Raw genomic sequence first — 13924 nt, 5'->3', positions numbered from 1 at the left:
CAATTATAATTAGTTTATGTTAAAATTATAAATTAGTTTATGTTAATTTGTGTTTGAATGGTTATAGATTTTTTTTTTTAATATTAAACTATTGTGTTTGAATATTTGTTGGAGGATGAAAGTCCCACGTCTGCTAATTTAGAGAATGATGTGTTTATAAACAAAGAATACTCTCTAGATTAGTATGAAGTCTTTTGGCATGCTCAAAATAAAGCCATGAGAGCTTGAGTCGTGTTCTTCTAACATTATTAACATTGGTACTCTTACTCTTAGTTAGGATATTCTTCCATTCTCACGAATTAGTCTAGAGAGCTGCCATTTTTTACAATTCATCAACATTACATCAATTAAGTTCGTTTGGATTGGGGGAGAAACAAAGAAACAAATAACAAAGAACGAGGTATCAAACATCAAATTACGAGCAAGATACCAAGAAATCAGATCAGGAACCAAATTTTCTTATAAAATTTCTGAAATATATATGCATAAGCACAATTAAACTCTCGAACCAAAACACACATCCAAATCCTCAACTACACAGAAGAAAATTGAATTGAAGGAAAGGAACAGAGCATCTCTTAGTCTCTGCACATTTAACTCGAACATCATCTTTTCAATTTTCAAGAAGACTCTCGCAACAACTAAATCAGCACAACAATCACACTCATCCAAATTTTAATAAACGAAAGAAAGAAACAAGAGAATCGAAGAATGTATACAGATAGATCAGAGTCCTGAACTTCGAAATCTAGAGATTAACAAAAAAAAAAAAAAAAAAGAAAGTTCATCTACCTGGTGCTGCAAAGAACACAATCCACAGCCATCAACCGATCATGCCTAGTTCGCGGATACATCCGATTAGTATACGTTCTAAACTTCCGAAATATGTCCTCTATGGTCTCGACGAAGAGATTGAAGCTCCGGAGCCGAGAAAGCCACCGTAAAGAAGAACTGCGACATCGCTAATGAATCTTGGAATCACCGACAAAATTCAAAAGGAATCTGTAGAAATAGGAAATGAGACTGGATTTTGAGGCTTCTCTTAGAAAATTGGAGGAGAGAGAGAGAGATGAGAGGGAGAGGGATACTGGAGAGGTTGCAGAATGGAGTTGATGCATGGTGGAAGACTTTTAAATAAATATTTTAGTTATATATTTTTCAATTATATTAAAAAATCATTTAACTATTTAAATTTTAATTTCTTTTTTATCTGTTAACTTTTTCGAAGGTTGAAAAAATTGAATATTTAGATATAAAAATTTTAAAAAAATGAGTTTTATTATATTTAAAATTTTAAAAATTAAACAATTAAAGGTGTAATTTAAGGCACTAGGTTATATACGTGTCAAGATATGGTTCTTGTTTGATGAAAGAAGGTGCATTGTGGCGGGTGATTTTAGTGCTGAAGTAAGTCTTGTTGTTGCCGAAACAACAGCTTCCACTTTCTCTCTTCGCAACTCGAAACTCGAATCCAAACTTTTCTCCTCAACCTGTAATCGATCACTGCGTTTGAGAAATGGCGTTGGCTAGTCGCTTGCGATCCACCATCCCCGTCCTCAGCAAGTTTTTGAGATCCGAATCGTCCTGCACTCCGGTACTGGTACACCTACCACTCCTCGCTTATTTATCTTCTCAGTCGCTCATAGTTATTTCCGGTTTTAGATTGTGAATATGCTTATCCTTGGGTTTTTTTTTTTTTGGCCTCACTGATGTCGGATTTGTGGCGAAATGTGGAGGTCTTGTATTCTATATTGTTGATTTAGGATTTTATGAATTTATTATCTATTTGGTCGCCTGGAAAAGAGAATCATGATCGGGACGAGATAATGCTGATTATCTGAGCTTGTGGACTGTATATGTTGAATTCGCTTGATTTGGAACACATAGGGAATAGGTCTTTTGGTTACTTCTAGTGACAGGTTAGGGTAGCCGTGGAAGTTGTATAAACTGGTAAAATTAGGGAATAATGTTTTGGGTGGTGTTGCATTCTTAGCAAATAGGAAATGCCATTTTTTTTTCCATGTTTAATCGAGGACTAAACAAATTTCATGAGGTATTTGCAGATTCTATTATCAGTTTTCCTTCTGAATCTGTTAATGCTAGTGTAAATAAAGCTGGTTTCTAACTGTTTCTCTGATTTTGTATTGAGTATGGTTTATCACTTCAATAATGTGCTTATCAACTGGCTGCAGCTCTCAAGGACTTATGCCGCTACTTCAGGGAAACATGAACAAAAAGTGAAGGTAGGTGAACGATTACTTTTGTTTTCCCGAATAGATTTTCAGAATTACTATTAGATATCCTCTTTTGAACTCATAGTGCATGCGCCAGATATGTTTCTTTCTGGAATTCACGTACAAGCGTGCTTTCTTATTTGCTGCATTTCAGATGCCTCTTGCTTTGTTTGGAGGGTCTGGAAACTATGCCTCTGCTTTGTATATAGCTGCAGTAAAAGCTAATTCTCTAGACAAGGTGGAGTCTGAGCTTTTTAATCTCGTTGAGGCTATTAAGAAAAGTCCTACATTTGCTCAGTTCACAATGGACCTGTCTGTTCCAGCTGAGACTAGAGTTAAAGCTATCGATGAAATTTCTGCTGAAGCAAAATTTTCAGAGGTTGTTAAGAACTTTTTGGGTAGGATTGTCTACACTTCTTTAGTTGTGCGGATGAAAAATGTATTTTTCTTTTGGTTTTTGATATCAGTTATTACAATGCCTCCGTCTCACAATTGGGTCCACATCATGCTGAACAATCTGTCTGTTAATGTGTATTTCTTTTTCTATGCTAATTGTAAAATCTTAATTGCATCATTTCATATCCTATATAGATTTGGCTTGAGAGGTTTGAGGATTTTTGCCTTTCATGATTGAAGAAGTGAGTTTTATTCTATAGGATTTTTGAGATGGTTGATTCTGTTTTTTTTGTTCCCTTGACTCAAGAAGTTACATTTTGTTCTAATGGCTGAAGTTCTCATGCCTTGCAATCATTGATAATGGCAATTAAAATGCATCAATTACAGGCTTACATGCATTCTCTTACCTGGAATTATTCTGATTATTTATTGTAGTTGTGTTGGCTGAGAATGGGAGGCTGAGATATATAGATAGCATAGCAAAGAGATTTTTGGAGTTGACTATGGCTCATAAGGGAGAAGTTAAAGCAGCTGTTACAACTGTTATTGTAAGTTTCTCTTTCACTTTCACTTTCCATTTTGTTTTATTTTATTTTATTTTTAAATCTAGGTAAAAATCAGATTCTTATCTATGAACTTCAGCGTGCAATGTGATTGAATACGTTTAGCATAAACTTATGCAAAAGTGATATTTATGTACAAAAGTATGACCTATTTAAATTCAGCAACTGATTTGTGGATGTCGTGGGATGCCTTTTCTATGTGTCTTGGGAGCCTTGTCAAATTCTTTACTTTCATTTTTATTTCTATTTTTAGCTTACTGATACTGGCAATTCGTTGATCACGGATGAAAATGTCAAGAGACAATACTTGAAGTAAATGTAATGACATTTAAAATGAGAGGGTTTTTATTGAACTACCACACAGCTTTCAATTCTTTATAGTTTTTTTATCCGTTATATATTTCAAATTAGGATTTCAAAGTTCTCACCGAAAAAGAAAATGAAAGATTAAATTGTATAGTACTCGATGCACATGATAACTGATTGGTTTTTTACCAGCCCATTCCACCACAAGAAGAGAACGAACTGAAGGAGACATTGCAAGATATTATTGGACAAGGCAAGAAGGTTAAGCTCGAGCAAAAGGTACTTTGGTTGGAAATGTTTTAGGTTTTGAATTTTATGAATGTAGCTGCATGCCTTTCGAGAAATTCTAACCGTGCTTTTGTATTTGCCAGATTGATCCCAGCATACTTGGTGGTCTAATTGTAGAATTCGACGAGAAAGTATTTGACATGTCTATTAAAACCCAGGCACGTCAATTGGAGAGGTTCTTGCGCCAACCTGTTTCTCTTGATGGCCTCTAGAAGGATGTTTAACTTCTGTGTCACAGTGTCATCATCTGAAGCTATTTGACATCTTTTTTTTCTTTTTCCTCGATTATTTTTGTTACATTTTTACCTCAACTTGATATGATGGTACACCACCATCTAGATGGAAATAAGAGTTTCAGCTTTTTATGTAGATTATAATCTTGTAAGAGTTACTTGGTTTAAGAGTATCTTATTCCTGGATACTAAGTTTACTCCCAAATAACGACCAGTCTAACGTTATCAACAGAGTCTTGGCTTCATATCTTACTGTCCAATTGTTCCTTTGAGGTTGAAAATAAAGATTGTTCTGTGATTGCTTCCTTTTGTTATGGAACCATCACTCAAAACAACAAATTCAACATATTGTGCTATTTGAAATTGCTTCCGGATTCTTCACTAAATTGGAGAAACAATCGATTGTACGATATAATCTCAATGAGAAATGTTAAAATATCTTCATTAGTCTATTGCATATGAATTATTTTCACTTACTTTTCAGTTTGTGTGGACTTTTGATTCACAACATTTCATAAGTTCTCTGACCGACCATGTGTGCTTTTACATGCGGTGTTATGACAAGTTAAAGCCTCCATTTTTGACCGACTTGGATCCTTCCCTCATGCAATGAACTTGAGTTGTTCTTATTACAGCCTTTGGATTGGGTATGTGTTATAGAGAGTAAAATTCAAGCATATTCTTCAATGAATACAAACTTCTCATCTTAGTGTTCAGCATAAAGTTGCTTTACATTTAGGATGGAGTCCAATCATTTCATTGTGTTAATTTTGTCGTATATTTTTCCTTTGCCTTTTGTGGATGCTGATGAAGTTCAATGATTTTCTAGTATGTTATTTTTGCATCTATTTTCCTTTGCCTTTTCTGGATTCATCACCAAATGCCATTTGCTATTCCTGGGAGATAAAAAGCTGGTCTTCTTTTGTAGCACTGAGATCTGCTTTTGCATATGATGACAGCATCTCTTGGAGTCTCATCAGATGCATAGAGGTACTTTCTCAATATCAGCATTAATAGGAAAGACATTCACCTTTTCTCTGATGGTTTTTCTGAGTACTTCAACTTTTCATATCATGATTTCTTGTTGAATAGCTTTTGTTTTGATATGAATTCAAGTTAACAAAAAAAAAAGAAAAAAGAAAAAGAAGAGAGGTTAAATTCCATTGTGGCACTGATGAATGCCTGGTGTATTGAGGAACAGGTTGGTTTTCTTATCTTTGTGTCCAAGTAGGATGTTGCTTTGTGTTGGATCATAATCATGACTTGGATTTTTCGTACAGCTGTATCTAGATAGAAATAGAATGCTTTTTTGAACATTTGAGTAGCTTTGGAGTTTACCACTTGCTTTTTTCCTCAGAAAAATTTATGTAGTCTCTTTCAGGAAAAAAAAAGAAAAAAAGAAAAAAATGAAAAACTATGGGAAGCTCAGACTAGAATAATTTATTTTCCCTAACAATCTCAGAATGACAAGGACCTATACAACTGTTTTCTCTGAGAAAATGACTGGGAAATGATGGTGGATTTTCCATGATCATATGGTGCATAGATTGATTTTCTTTCTCTCAAACTTAGCATGCAGGGAGAGGGATTAGGTAGATGAAGGAATTGCTTAATAAAGACTTCCTTGACAGAAATGGGCTTCTTCTTGTTTCTGTCTTTCTCTGTGATTTACATTGGATACCAATTTTTTAGCATGAACTGTATGAATCTTTGAATGCACACGAACTGTGTTTATCAGAAAGGATCTAAACTTGAAAATCTGTTTTGATCAGGTAAGAAAGAAGTGGAATGAATAGGGAAGGGTGATGAATACGTATGAAATACTTGTATAATTCTTATGCACATTTCAAGCAATTGACAGCAATGATGGGTATGCTTTTGGATAAGAATACACAAATACCACGTAGACAATCAATTAGGCTACCTAGATTGCTTGAAATTGTTGTTGGTAATGAAAGAATTTGAGTTACTGTTGCAATTAATGGAGCTAACTATTTGATGGGTCGTGTTATCTTTTAACTGATGTAGCAAGCAATATCTCTGTTCATGTTACTTTAGTATCAAGAATGCTCGCAAACTGATTTTACCATATTTATTGGGCTAATTCTTTTGATTATTGGCATTGCCCTTTGCACCCACTTCAATTATTTTAGATCTGTTCGATTACATGTTTGGCTTTCCTTTTTCCTTCTCTTTGAGAGCAGAAAATAAGTACCAGATGCTGGAATGGCACACCAATATTATAAGATCTTTTCCTGGAAAAACTCGGGGCATTGAAGGCCCCACTACTTGCCGTATGCTTTTACGGTCCACCTTCTCAGGGAAGTTTGATTCTCCAAGTAAGTTCTAAAAGACAACAATGTTTCAAGTTATTAAGTTCATTGGAGGTTGAACCAAATACTTTCTAGGGTGCTCTTCAAAATCTCACCATCATTTCTATGGCATGTTTTACATGCGACGTTCAAGATATTAGGCTAAAAGAAAGGAATAGAATTGGCTAGATTAACTTTCATTGAATTAGAACATAATCAATCTATCTATTTGTACCTGTGGGTCAACAAGAAGATGTAGTTCATGTTGTGAAGAAATCTGTTCAAGAGGAGATGAAAGGAGATCTTCATGCAAAGAATGAGTGGACAATCTCCAATTGAAGGGATCAATATTTGGAAAAAAAAACGAAAACAGAAACATTTATCAAATTGTGGAAACAGTAAAAAAACACATCCCAAAGTACCCAAGTACATTCATGTACTCTCTCTCTCTCTAGGTTTATTCTTCATAGTCACGTGTCTTTAGAGAGAGAGAGAGATTATTATGTGAAGTGGAAGCAAAACTGTAGTTCTTTGTTATATAGAAGACAATGATTACCTTGTGAGTGAAGAAAAATGCAAAAAAAAGACAAGAATTGAGTCAAAGACAAGAAGACCTACCATCCCCTTCCCCCCTCTCTCTCTCTGTTCACAAAGAGACACATACACAAATGGAGGTCCCCCTCCAATCCGTTTTCCACTCCACCTAGCAACCAACCAACACAATCTTCTCTCTCTCTCTCTCTCTCTCTCTCTCTTTCTGGACACAAATATGCACAATTCAAATTCATGTTCTTCAAGCAACAAAGGCGTCCCCAACCATCTCCATCATCATCACCCTTACCACGCCATGAAGCCTTCTATTTTTCTCTTTCTTTTTTCTTTTTCCTCTCTACGCACACACATTAGATATATGTGTATATATATATATATATATTCAATTCTCCATGCAGGGACCAAACCCAGTTAGGAAAAGAGAGGAAAAGTGAAGAGAAAAGAAGAGAAGAGAAGAGAGAAGAATGAGGAAACCGGAGGCGGGTCTTGGGAAAGAGAATGTGGAGAAGAACAAGTACCGGAAAGGCCTGTGGTCGCCGGAGGAGGACGAGAAGCTGATGAGGTATATGTTAAGCAATGGACAGGGGTGTTGGAGTGACATTGCTAGGAATGCAGGGCTTCAGAGATGTGGCAAGAGTTGTCGTCTTCGTTGGATTAATTACCTTAGACCCGACCTCAAACGTGGAGCATTCTCTCCTCAGGAAGAAGAGCTTATTGTCCATTTGCATTCCCTTATTGGCAACAGGTCCTCTCTCTCTCCCTCTCTATTCTCTCTTCTTTCTCCTCTCTTGACACATTTTTCTTGATGCCCACTTGAGAGTTTCAAATGGGTTTTTAGGAGAAACAACTAAAGACAATGATGAAGAACCTTTTCCTTCCCCTAATATTCATGAAGAATACCTCTCAAGCTTGTTATCACATGTGTTGTTTCTGTTTATATACATTGAGTTATTATGGTTAAATTATCACTAAATCTTAAATGCTCGAGTGAAGAGATTCCTTTGACATCTCTCGAATGTTCATTGTTTTGAAAAATGTCATTTGCTCTAGCTTTATTTAGAAATGTTATTGGTGTAATATGATACGATATTTGGCTTTAGATGGTTTAAACAGAGACAATGACATGGATTTCATGTCATGTTATAATATCATTCCTTGTTCCAGAAGCAATGATATTTTGAATCCATTCTTTCTTTGAATCCCAAAGACTAATGAACTTGTTTTCTTGAATAGGTGGTCTCAAATTGCATCCCGTTTGCCTGGACGTACCGACAACGAAATAAAGAATTTTTGGAATTCCACATTAAAGAAAAGGTTAAAAAACAACCTCTCCTCCACACCATTCAGCAACCACGAATCATCGGATCCTAGGTTGGACATGATGTTTGGAGGGATAATGGCGATGCAAGAACATGACATCATGAGTATGAACATGAGCATGGATTCATCATCGACCTCGTCATCATCTTCCCAGCTTCCATTTTCTGCCACAGGACACAACTCCTTCGACGGTTCATCCATCCCTTTCCTAGACAACAACTTCGAAATGGCATCCATGGTTGGTGCCACCAATGGCTTTCTGCAGGCACCGGGAGGGTGCGCGACAGAAATGGGAATGAGAATGATAATGGAAGAGCGACTTAGCTATGGAAGTTTGGAGGCTCAAAGATCAATGGAGCTTGAAAGGGAAGTGCTATGCCTTCCACATGAAGAGATGAACAACAGAAGCAATTTTGATGAGTATTTGGGTACAAATGATCAGAATTTGAATGTGGAGGAGATGTTTGGAGACATGGGAAGCCATGGACAAGTACAAGAAAGCTTGAAGATGGGTAATGAATGGGATGTGGAGAGTTTTATGCAGGATATATCCTCATTTCCTCATTTTCTTTGATCTTCAATCTCCACCCCCTCACTCTACAAATCTTCATTTACTTTAGAATTTTTTTCAAAAAAAGCTTTTCGAACCCATTTGTTTAAGGGAGTTTTTGAGAAACCAACCCCTAAAAATTTTATATATTTCCCCATATATGATGATTTCTTATCTCTCAATAAAACCCCATAAATTTTTTTTAAAAAAAATTGAATAAGAAAATTAGTTTTGTTCTTTGGCTGGCCATGGTTGAAGCCCTACGAATGAAAATGGAAAAGAGGTTTCTTTTGGTTTAGGTGTTGTGTTCTTGGGAGGCTCAAGAAGTTGATTCCCAAATTCTGCAGCTGAGAGAGTTAGAGAGAAGGTAGTGCTTTTTGCATTGCAAAACAAAGCACTTTTGTTGCCCAAACTTGAGAGAATTTTGAGTAAGTTTGTGTAGCTTCAAAGCATGGTCTTTTCTTAGTATCATTGTTGTTTCATCATTTATATGTACAAAACCAAATATACATATTCGATCACATTTCTCGTTGTTAACAGATTATTATCCCGATATAATAATTTGAAATAATATCAAATGACTGTATTGTAACTTAGTATAAATTTTATATATCATTTCCATTATACATTTAGTTTTTAAGATCAAAGAATTCAGTGAATTTCCGAGTATTATTTTTCATACCTCATAAGGGATAACTTAAAGTTTGAGATTTTATTTTTAAGATTAATATATATCACTTTAATCCATTATTACTATAAATCAACATCAACCAATAGCCTAGTTACTTCAAGTCACATGCATGCAACATAGCAACATGTTATCAAGTATATATTAAAAATATTATTTTTAAATTTAGTATTTAAACTTTAATTTTATAATAATTTAGTCCCTACACTATTTTTAAATTTAGAATGATTTAGTTTCGGTATCATGTAACGATTTAGTCCATGTAATGTTCGTGGAAAATAACACGAGGGAAGAATTGAGTTTACATAAATAAATAAATAAATAAATAAATAAATAAATAAAAAGGATTATACATATTTGGGTTAACTTTGGCTCTTTAGAAAAATTTGTGACACAGTGTGGCAGATTTGTAATTTTTGTTTCAACGCTGGGTATTTATCTTACTTTCTATTATTATTACTGTTATTATCGTTATTATTATATTGTCTTTCGAAAAATAAAATAGTCAGCATTAATATTTAGCAGGCACAATCAGGCCACACGCCTCGATGACACGTGTTACAAAACCAGAAAAAAAAAACGTGGTTGAAAAGAAATTCATTATTTTCAGAAAAAGAAAAAAAAGTAAATATCTAAATAAAAATTGCTAATATATCCTCGAGAAATTTTGGAGGGCTAATATGCAATTAACTTGATTTATTTATGTGAAAATAATACACATATGGAAATTTTGTACACATAGAATTGCTCAAAACAAAACATTATGATTGAGTCAGCGAAAGGAAGATGCACCTTGTTGGTATAGATAGTGATTTTTAATTATTTTAAACCTTTCTTAGCTACCTTATCTTCAGGATCTCTCTCATTCAGATGTGGTTTCTGTTCATTCATGTTCTCCTCTTTTACTCGGGTGTCGCACTCTTTCTAAAAGAAATACTTACTTTTGTACCAATAATAAAATATTAATATAATGTATATGAAATTTATTTAAAAAAATGAAAAATTCCCATATATATATATATATATATAATATGATGTGTAAATATAGAGGGAAGAGTAAATGAGAGGTATAGTTATTAAGGGTATCATAATATCTTGATGTAAAAGCAAATTAAAGCTATAAATCATTTTTATTATTTCTTACCCTTATGATCATTACCCTATATGCCCTTCTTCTGTGACTTCAAAACCAAGAAATATCTCTCTTTTTCTCTTACTTTTATTATTATTTTTAATTTCTAAATATATATATTAATCAATCGCGTTAGTTTTGTTATCATTTCTCGAGATAGTGTCATTTTTGGTGCAAAGTTAAACGTTCGACCCAGGAAGCCGACCTAGGAAGCATCCACCCGCCTCGCAGCTTTGACACCTTCCCCAACCCGACCCAGGAAGCCTCCTCCTCCCGTGGTGCACTCTCTCCCACTACTCCTCTGCCCGTAGCTCAAACCATGGGAACGAGACTGACATTGGTGAGGAGGAATAGAGAAAAAGTGGTCCGAGAAAAAACTTAACAATAAATTCAGATTGACTGGATTCAATAAAAACTAATCTTAAAAAAACTCAGGTGAACGCATCTATATCACCTTCATCAATTTTTACGTTAAAGTTTTAATTTCGTCAAACGTGAAAACCCTGCATCTATATCAGCTTTATGAGCAGTTCACGGGTATTTCCTCACCATTTAAGTTGATCGATAGGTGTCAGGGTCCATCGGATAATATCAACGACATACACTCACACCATCAAAACGAAAGATCCAACCATCAAATTATTCGGGTATACACGATTCATCGAACCCAAAAAGTTGTGGTCCGAAATATTCTAAATTAGGAAAAAAATGAAAAAAAAAATACATAAAACATAAAAAGTTATGGCCCAAAATTGAAAAAGGTGCAATATGATATGAAATGGTGGTGGGGGGGGGGGGGGCGCCCCGGAAGACAGCAATATGTTAGGTCTTATGTCTCATTTGTTGTAGAAGCAAATTAGAATTAGGGCATTAACGCCACCATAGCTGCTAGGCGTGGCCTTTCACCACTATGGAAACACCCATGATATGAAATCACTAACCAAACCCTTCCCCTCTAAACACTTGGGGATTTTAAAATCTTCCATTGAATCGATCGTGATCGTGATCGTGATCGTAATCGTGCGTCTGTACGAAATATGTTAGGACAATTGATATTTTTGTATTTTTCATAATCATATGATATAGTATGTTTAATTTGATCGTTTAAAGTAATGTGTATTTGCTACTGATTGTTCGTAGAAATGTTTGGTTGTATGCATGTGAGATTTCACATTGGTTGGAAAAAAGAACAAAACATTTCTTATATGGGCGTGGAAATCTTTCGGTAGAGACTGACGGCGATACGTAACGAGCCAAAGCGGACAATATTTGTTAGTGGTGGGCTTGGACGGTTATAAATGATATCAGAGTTAGACACCGGGTGATGTGTTAGCGAGGACGCTAGGCCTCTAAGGGGAGTGGATTGTGAGATTTTATACCTGTTGGAGAGGGAAATAAAGCATTCCTTATATGAGTGTGGAAACCTCTCCCCAGTAGGCAACGTTTTAGAATCGTGAGGCTGACAGTAATATGTAATGGGCCAAAACGGACAATATCTGCTAGCGGTGAACTTGAGCTGTTGCAAATAGTATTAGAGCCGGATAACGGGCAGTGTGCCAGCAAGAATGCTGGCCCCCAAAGGGATGGATAGAGGATGGATTTTGAGATCCCACGTAAGTTGGAAAGGAGAATAAAACATTACTTGTATGGGTGTGGAAACTTCTCCTTAGGAGACGCATTTTAAATAGTGAGGCTAACGACGATATGTAATAGGTTAAAGCAAACAATATCAGCTAGTGGTGGGCTTAGGCTGTTACAAATGATATCATAGTCAAATATCGAGCCATATGCCAGCAAGGATACTGGCACAAAAGAGCTGGATTGTGAGATCCAATCAGTTGGAGAGAGAAACAAAAGATTCCTTAAAACGAAAAAAGAATTAATAAATTTTAAAAAATAATAATAAATATATGTCCAACGTTCATATATTTCTACTGCTTTTCTTGATCATTATTTCTTCGTAACATTAATTTAACACACTCTTATACATTATCATAATCGATCTCTCACGAAGAGCTTATATATGAAATATCAGGAACCTGAAATAAAAATATCATATCATTATGGAAAAGAAAATATTATTTACATAAACACGAACACGTTCATCTTTTGTATATATCGATTTTGAATGTCAAAGCCATCTTCTTCCAATAACTTTCCATAGTGTGCTTAGGGTTCATGATTGGAGACGAGTACTCTAATGTCCATGTCACTTTCAATATCGGTTTGGTTCCTTAGTGATCATCAGTCTCTCACTCTTTTTAAAGTCTACAATTTTCATCATCACCGGGGCCTCTTTATTTCATTATTTTCCCTAACTATGAAAAATAATGATCAAAATATACGTACAATAAAGCTTTCAACAACTGCGAAATTACATGATAGGATGAACACGACTTTTTATGTGATGCCCATATTGGTTGGGGAAGAGAATAAAACATTCTTATAAGGGTGTGAAAACCTTCTACTGGCAGACTCATTTTAAAGCTTTGAGGGGAAGCTAGGAAGGAAAAGCCCAAACATGACAATATCTTCTAGTGATGGACCTAGGTCTTTATAAATAGTAGCAGAGCTAGATATCGAACGATGTGCCAGCCTTCTCGCTGTTTCTCTAAGGGGTAGACACGAAGCAGTGTGCCAGTAAGGACGTTGGGCCTCGAAAGGGGGTGGATTTGGTGGCAGTTCCACATCGATTGAAGAAAGGAACGAGAGCCAGCGAGAACGCTGGATCCCGAAGGGGGTGGATTGTGACGTCTTACATTGGTTGGGGAGGAGAACAAAACACTCTTTACAACGGTGTGGAAACCTTCTCCTAACATACGCGTTTTAAAGCCTTGAGGGAAAGCTCGAAAGGAAAAGGTCAATCAGGACAATATCTCCTAGCAGTAGATCTGGACCGCTCGTTTTTACGGGAACAAATCAAAATCACATCACTTCCAAATTATTTGAAACTAAAAAAAAAAGTCCAACAAAAAGAAAAAGTTGAAGATAAAAAGAAAGTGATAAAATTTTACAGTGGGTTAATCCTTTTGTCCACAATATATCTCTTTTATTATTATTTTATTATTAAAAAAAATATCTCCCCACCAAATGCTTTTAAATTTATAAAATAAACCTTTTTTTAGTGCTTTTTTCACTCAAGATATTTTGTGCGAATTGATTGATATGGATTTGTTTTTAAAATATTTTAATTTCGTTGGAGTAACTAATTTTATAAACCCATTTAATTCCATTTTTTATTATACTTTTTTGGTATAATAAAATATTATTAATGACCGTTGTATTTGATTGGTCGAATTAATTAAGTAATTATTTTTAGTGGACCTGTACGTTTTAGAATCTTAAGAATC

At 35.1% G+C, this 13924-nt stretch overlaps 2 protein-coding genes across 5 annotated transcripts; both read left to right on the top strand.

The window, feature by feature from the left end:
• Positions 1-166: 166 nt before the first annotated feature.
• Positions 167-4265, top strand: LOC111789333 (ATP synthase subunit O, mitochondrial). Of its 4 annotated transcripts, none has more exons than XM_023670066.2 (6): positions 167-1594; positions 2193-2243; positions 2533-2632; positions 3066-3178; positions 3692-3778; positions 3871-4265. In XM_023670066.2, exons 1-6 carry the CDS (start codon positions 1517-1519, stop codon positions 3997-3999), a joined length of 558 nt encoding a protein of 185 aa, XP_023525834.2. In that variant the 5' UTR covers positions 167-1516; the 3' UTR covers positions 4000-4265. The 4 variants fall into 4 exon arrangements, with proteins under 4 accessions (XP_023525834.2, XP_023525832.2, XP_023525828.2 ...); XM_023670064.2 differs by having other exon boundaries at positions 167-1600; XM_023670060.2 differs by having other exon boundaries at positions 172-1594; positions 2389-2632.
• A 149-nt stretch (positions 4266-4414) lies between these two features.
• LOC111789332 (transcription factor MYB46) lies at positions 4415-9291 on the top strand. Its single transcript, XM_087121511.1, has 3 exons — positions 4415-6359; positions 7283-7629; positions 8118-9291. The coding sequence occupies exons 2-3, from the start codon at positions 7349-7351 to the stop codon at positions 8776-8778; spliced, it is 942 nt and encodes a 313-aa protein (XP_086977637.1). The 5' UTR covers positions 4415-6359; positions 7283-7348; the 3' UTR covers positions 8779-9291.
• The last annotated feature ends 4633 nt before the right edge of the window (positions 9292-13924 follow it).

The sequence above is a fragment of the Cucurbita pepo genome, chromosome 2 (genome assembly GCF_057944985.1).
Source record: "Cucurbita pepo subsp. pepo isolate OVF chromosome 2, ASM5794498v1, whole genome shotgun sequence".
NCBI lineage: Eukaryota > Viridiplantae > Streptophyta > Magnoliopsida > Cucurbitales > Cucurbitaceae > Cucurbita > Cucurbita pepo.
The sequence above is the reverse complement of the archived record's forward strand: the minus strand, read 5'-3'. Positions and strand labels throughout refer to the sequence as shown.

What these genes read in the sequence shown, in the direction of transcription:
- LOC111789333 (XM_023670059.2), top strand. Translation starts at nt 1,517, where the DNA reads ATGGCGTTGGCTAGTCGCTTGCGATCCACCATCCCCGTCCTCAGCAAG. An exon ending in CGTCCTGCACTCCGGTACTG is followed by an intron (nt 1,601 to 2,192) that starts GTACACCTACCA and finishes AACTGGCTGCAG; the next exon opens with CTCTCAAGGACTTATGCCGC. An exon ending in CAGCTGTTACAACTGTTATT is followed by an intron (nt 3,179 to 3,691) that starts GTAAGTTTCTCT and finishes GTTTTTTACCAG; the next exon opens with CCCATTCCACCACAAGAAGA.
- LOC111789332 (XM_087121511.1), top strand. Translation starts at nt 7,349, where the DNA reads ATGAGGAAACCGGAGGCGGGTCTTGGGAAAGAGAATGTGGAGAAGAAC. An exon ending in CATTCCCTTATTGGCAACAG is followed by an intron (nt 7,630 to 8,117) that starts GTCCTCTCTCTC and finishes TTTCTTGAATAG; the next exon opens with GTGGTCTCAAATTGCATCCC.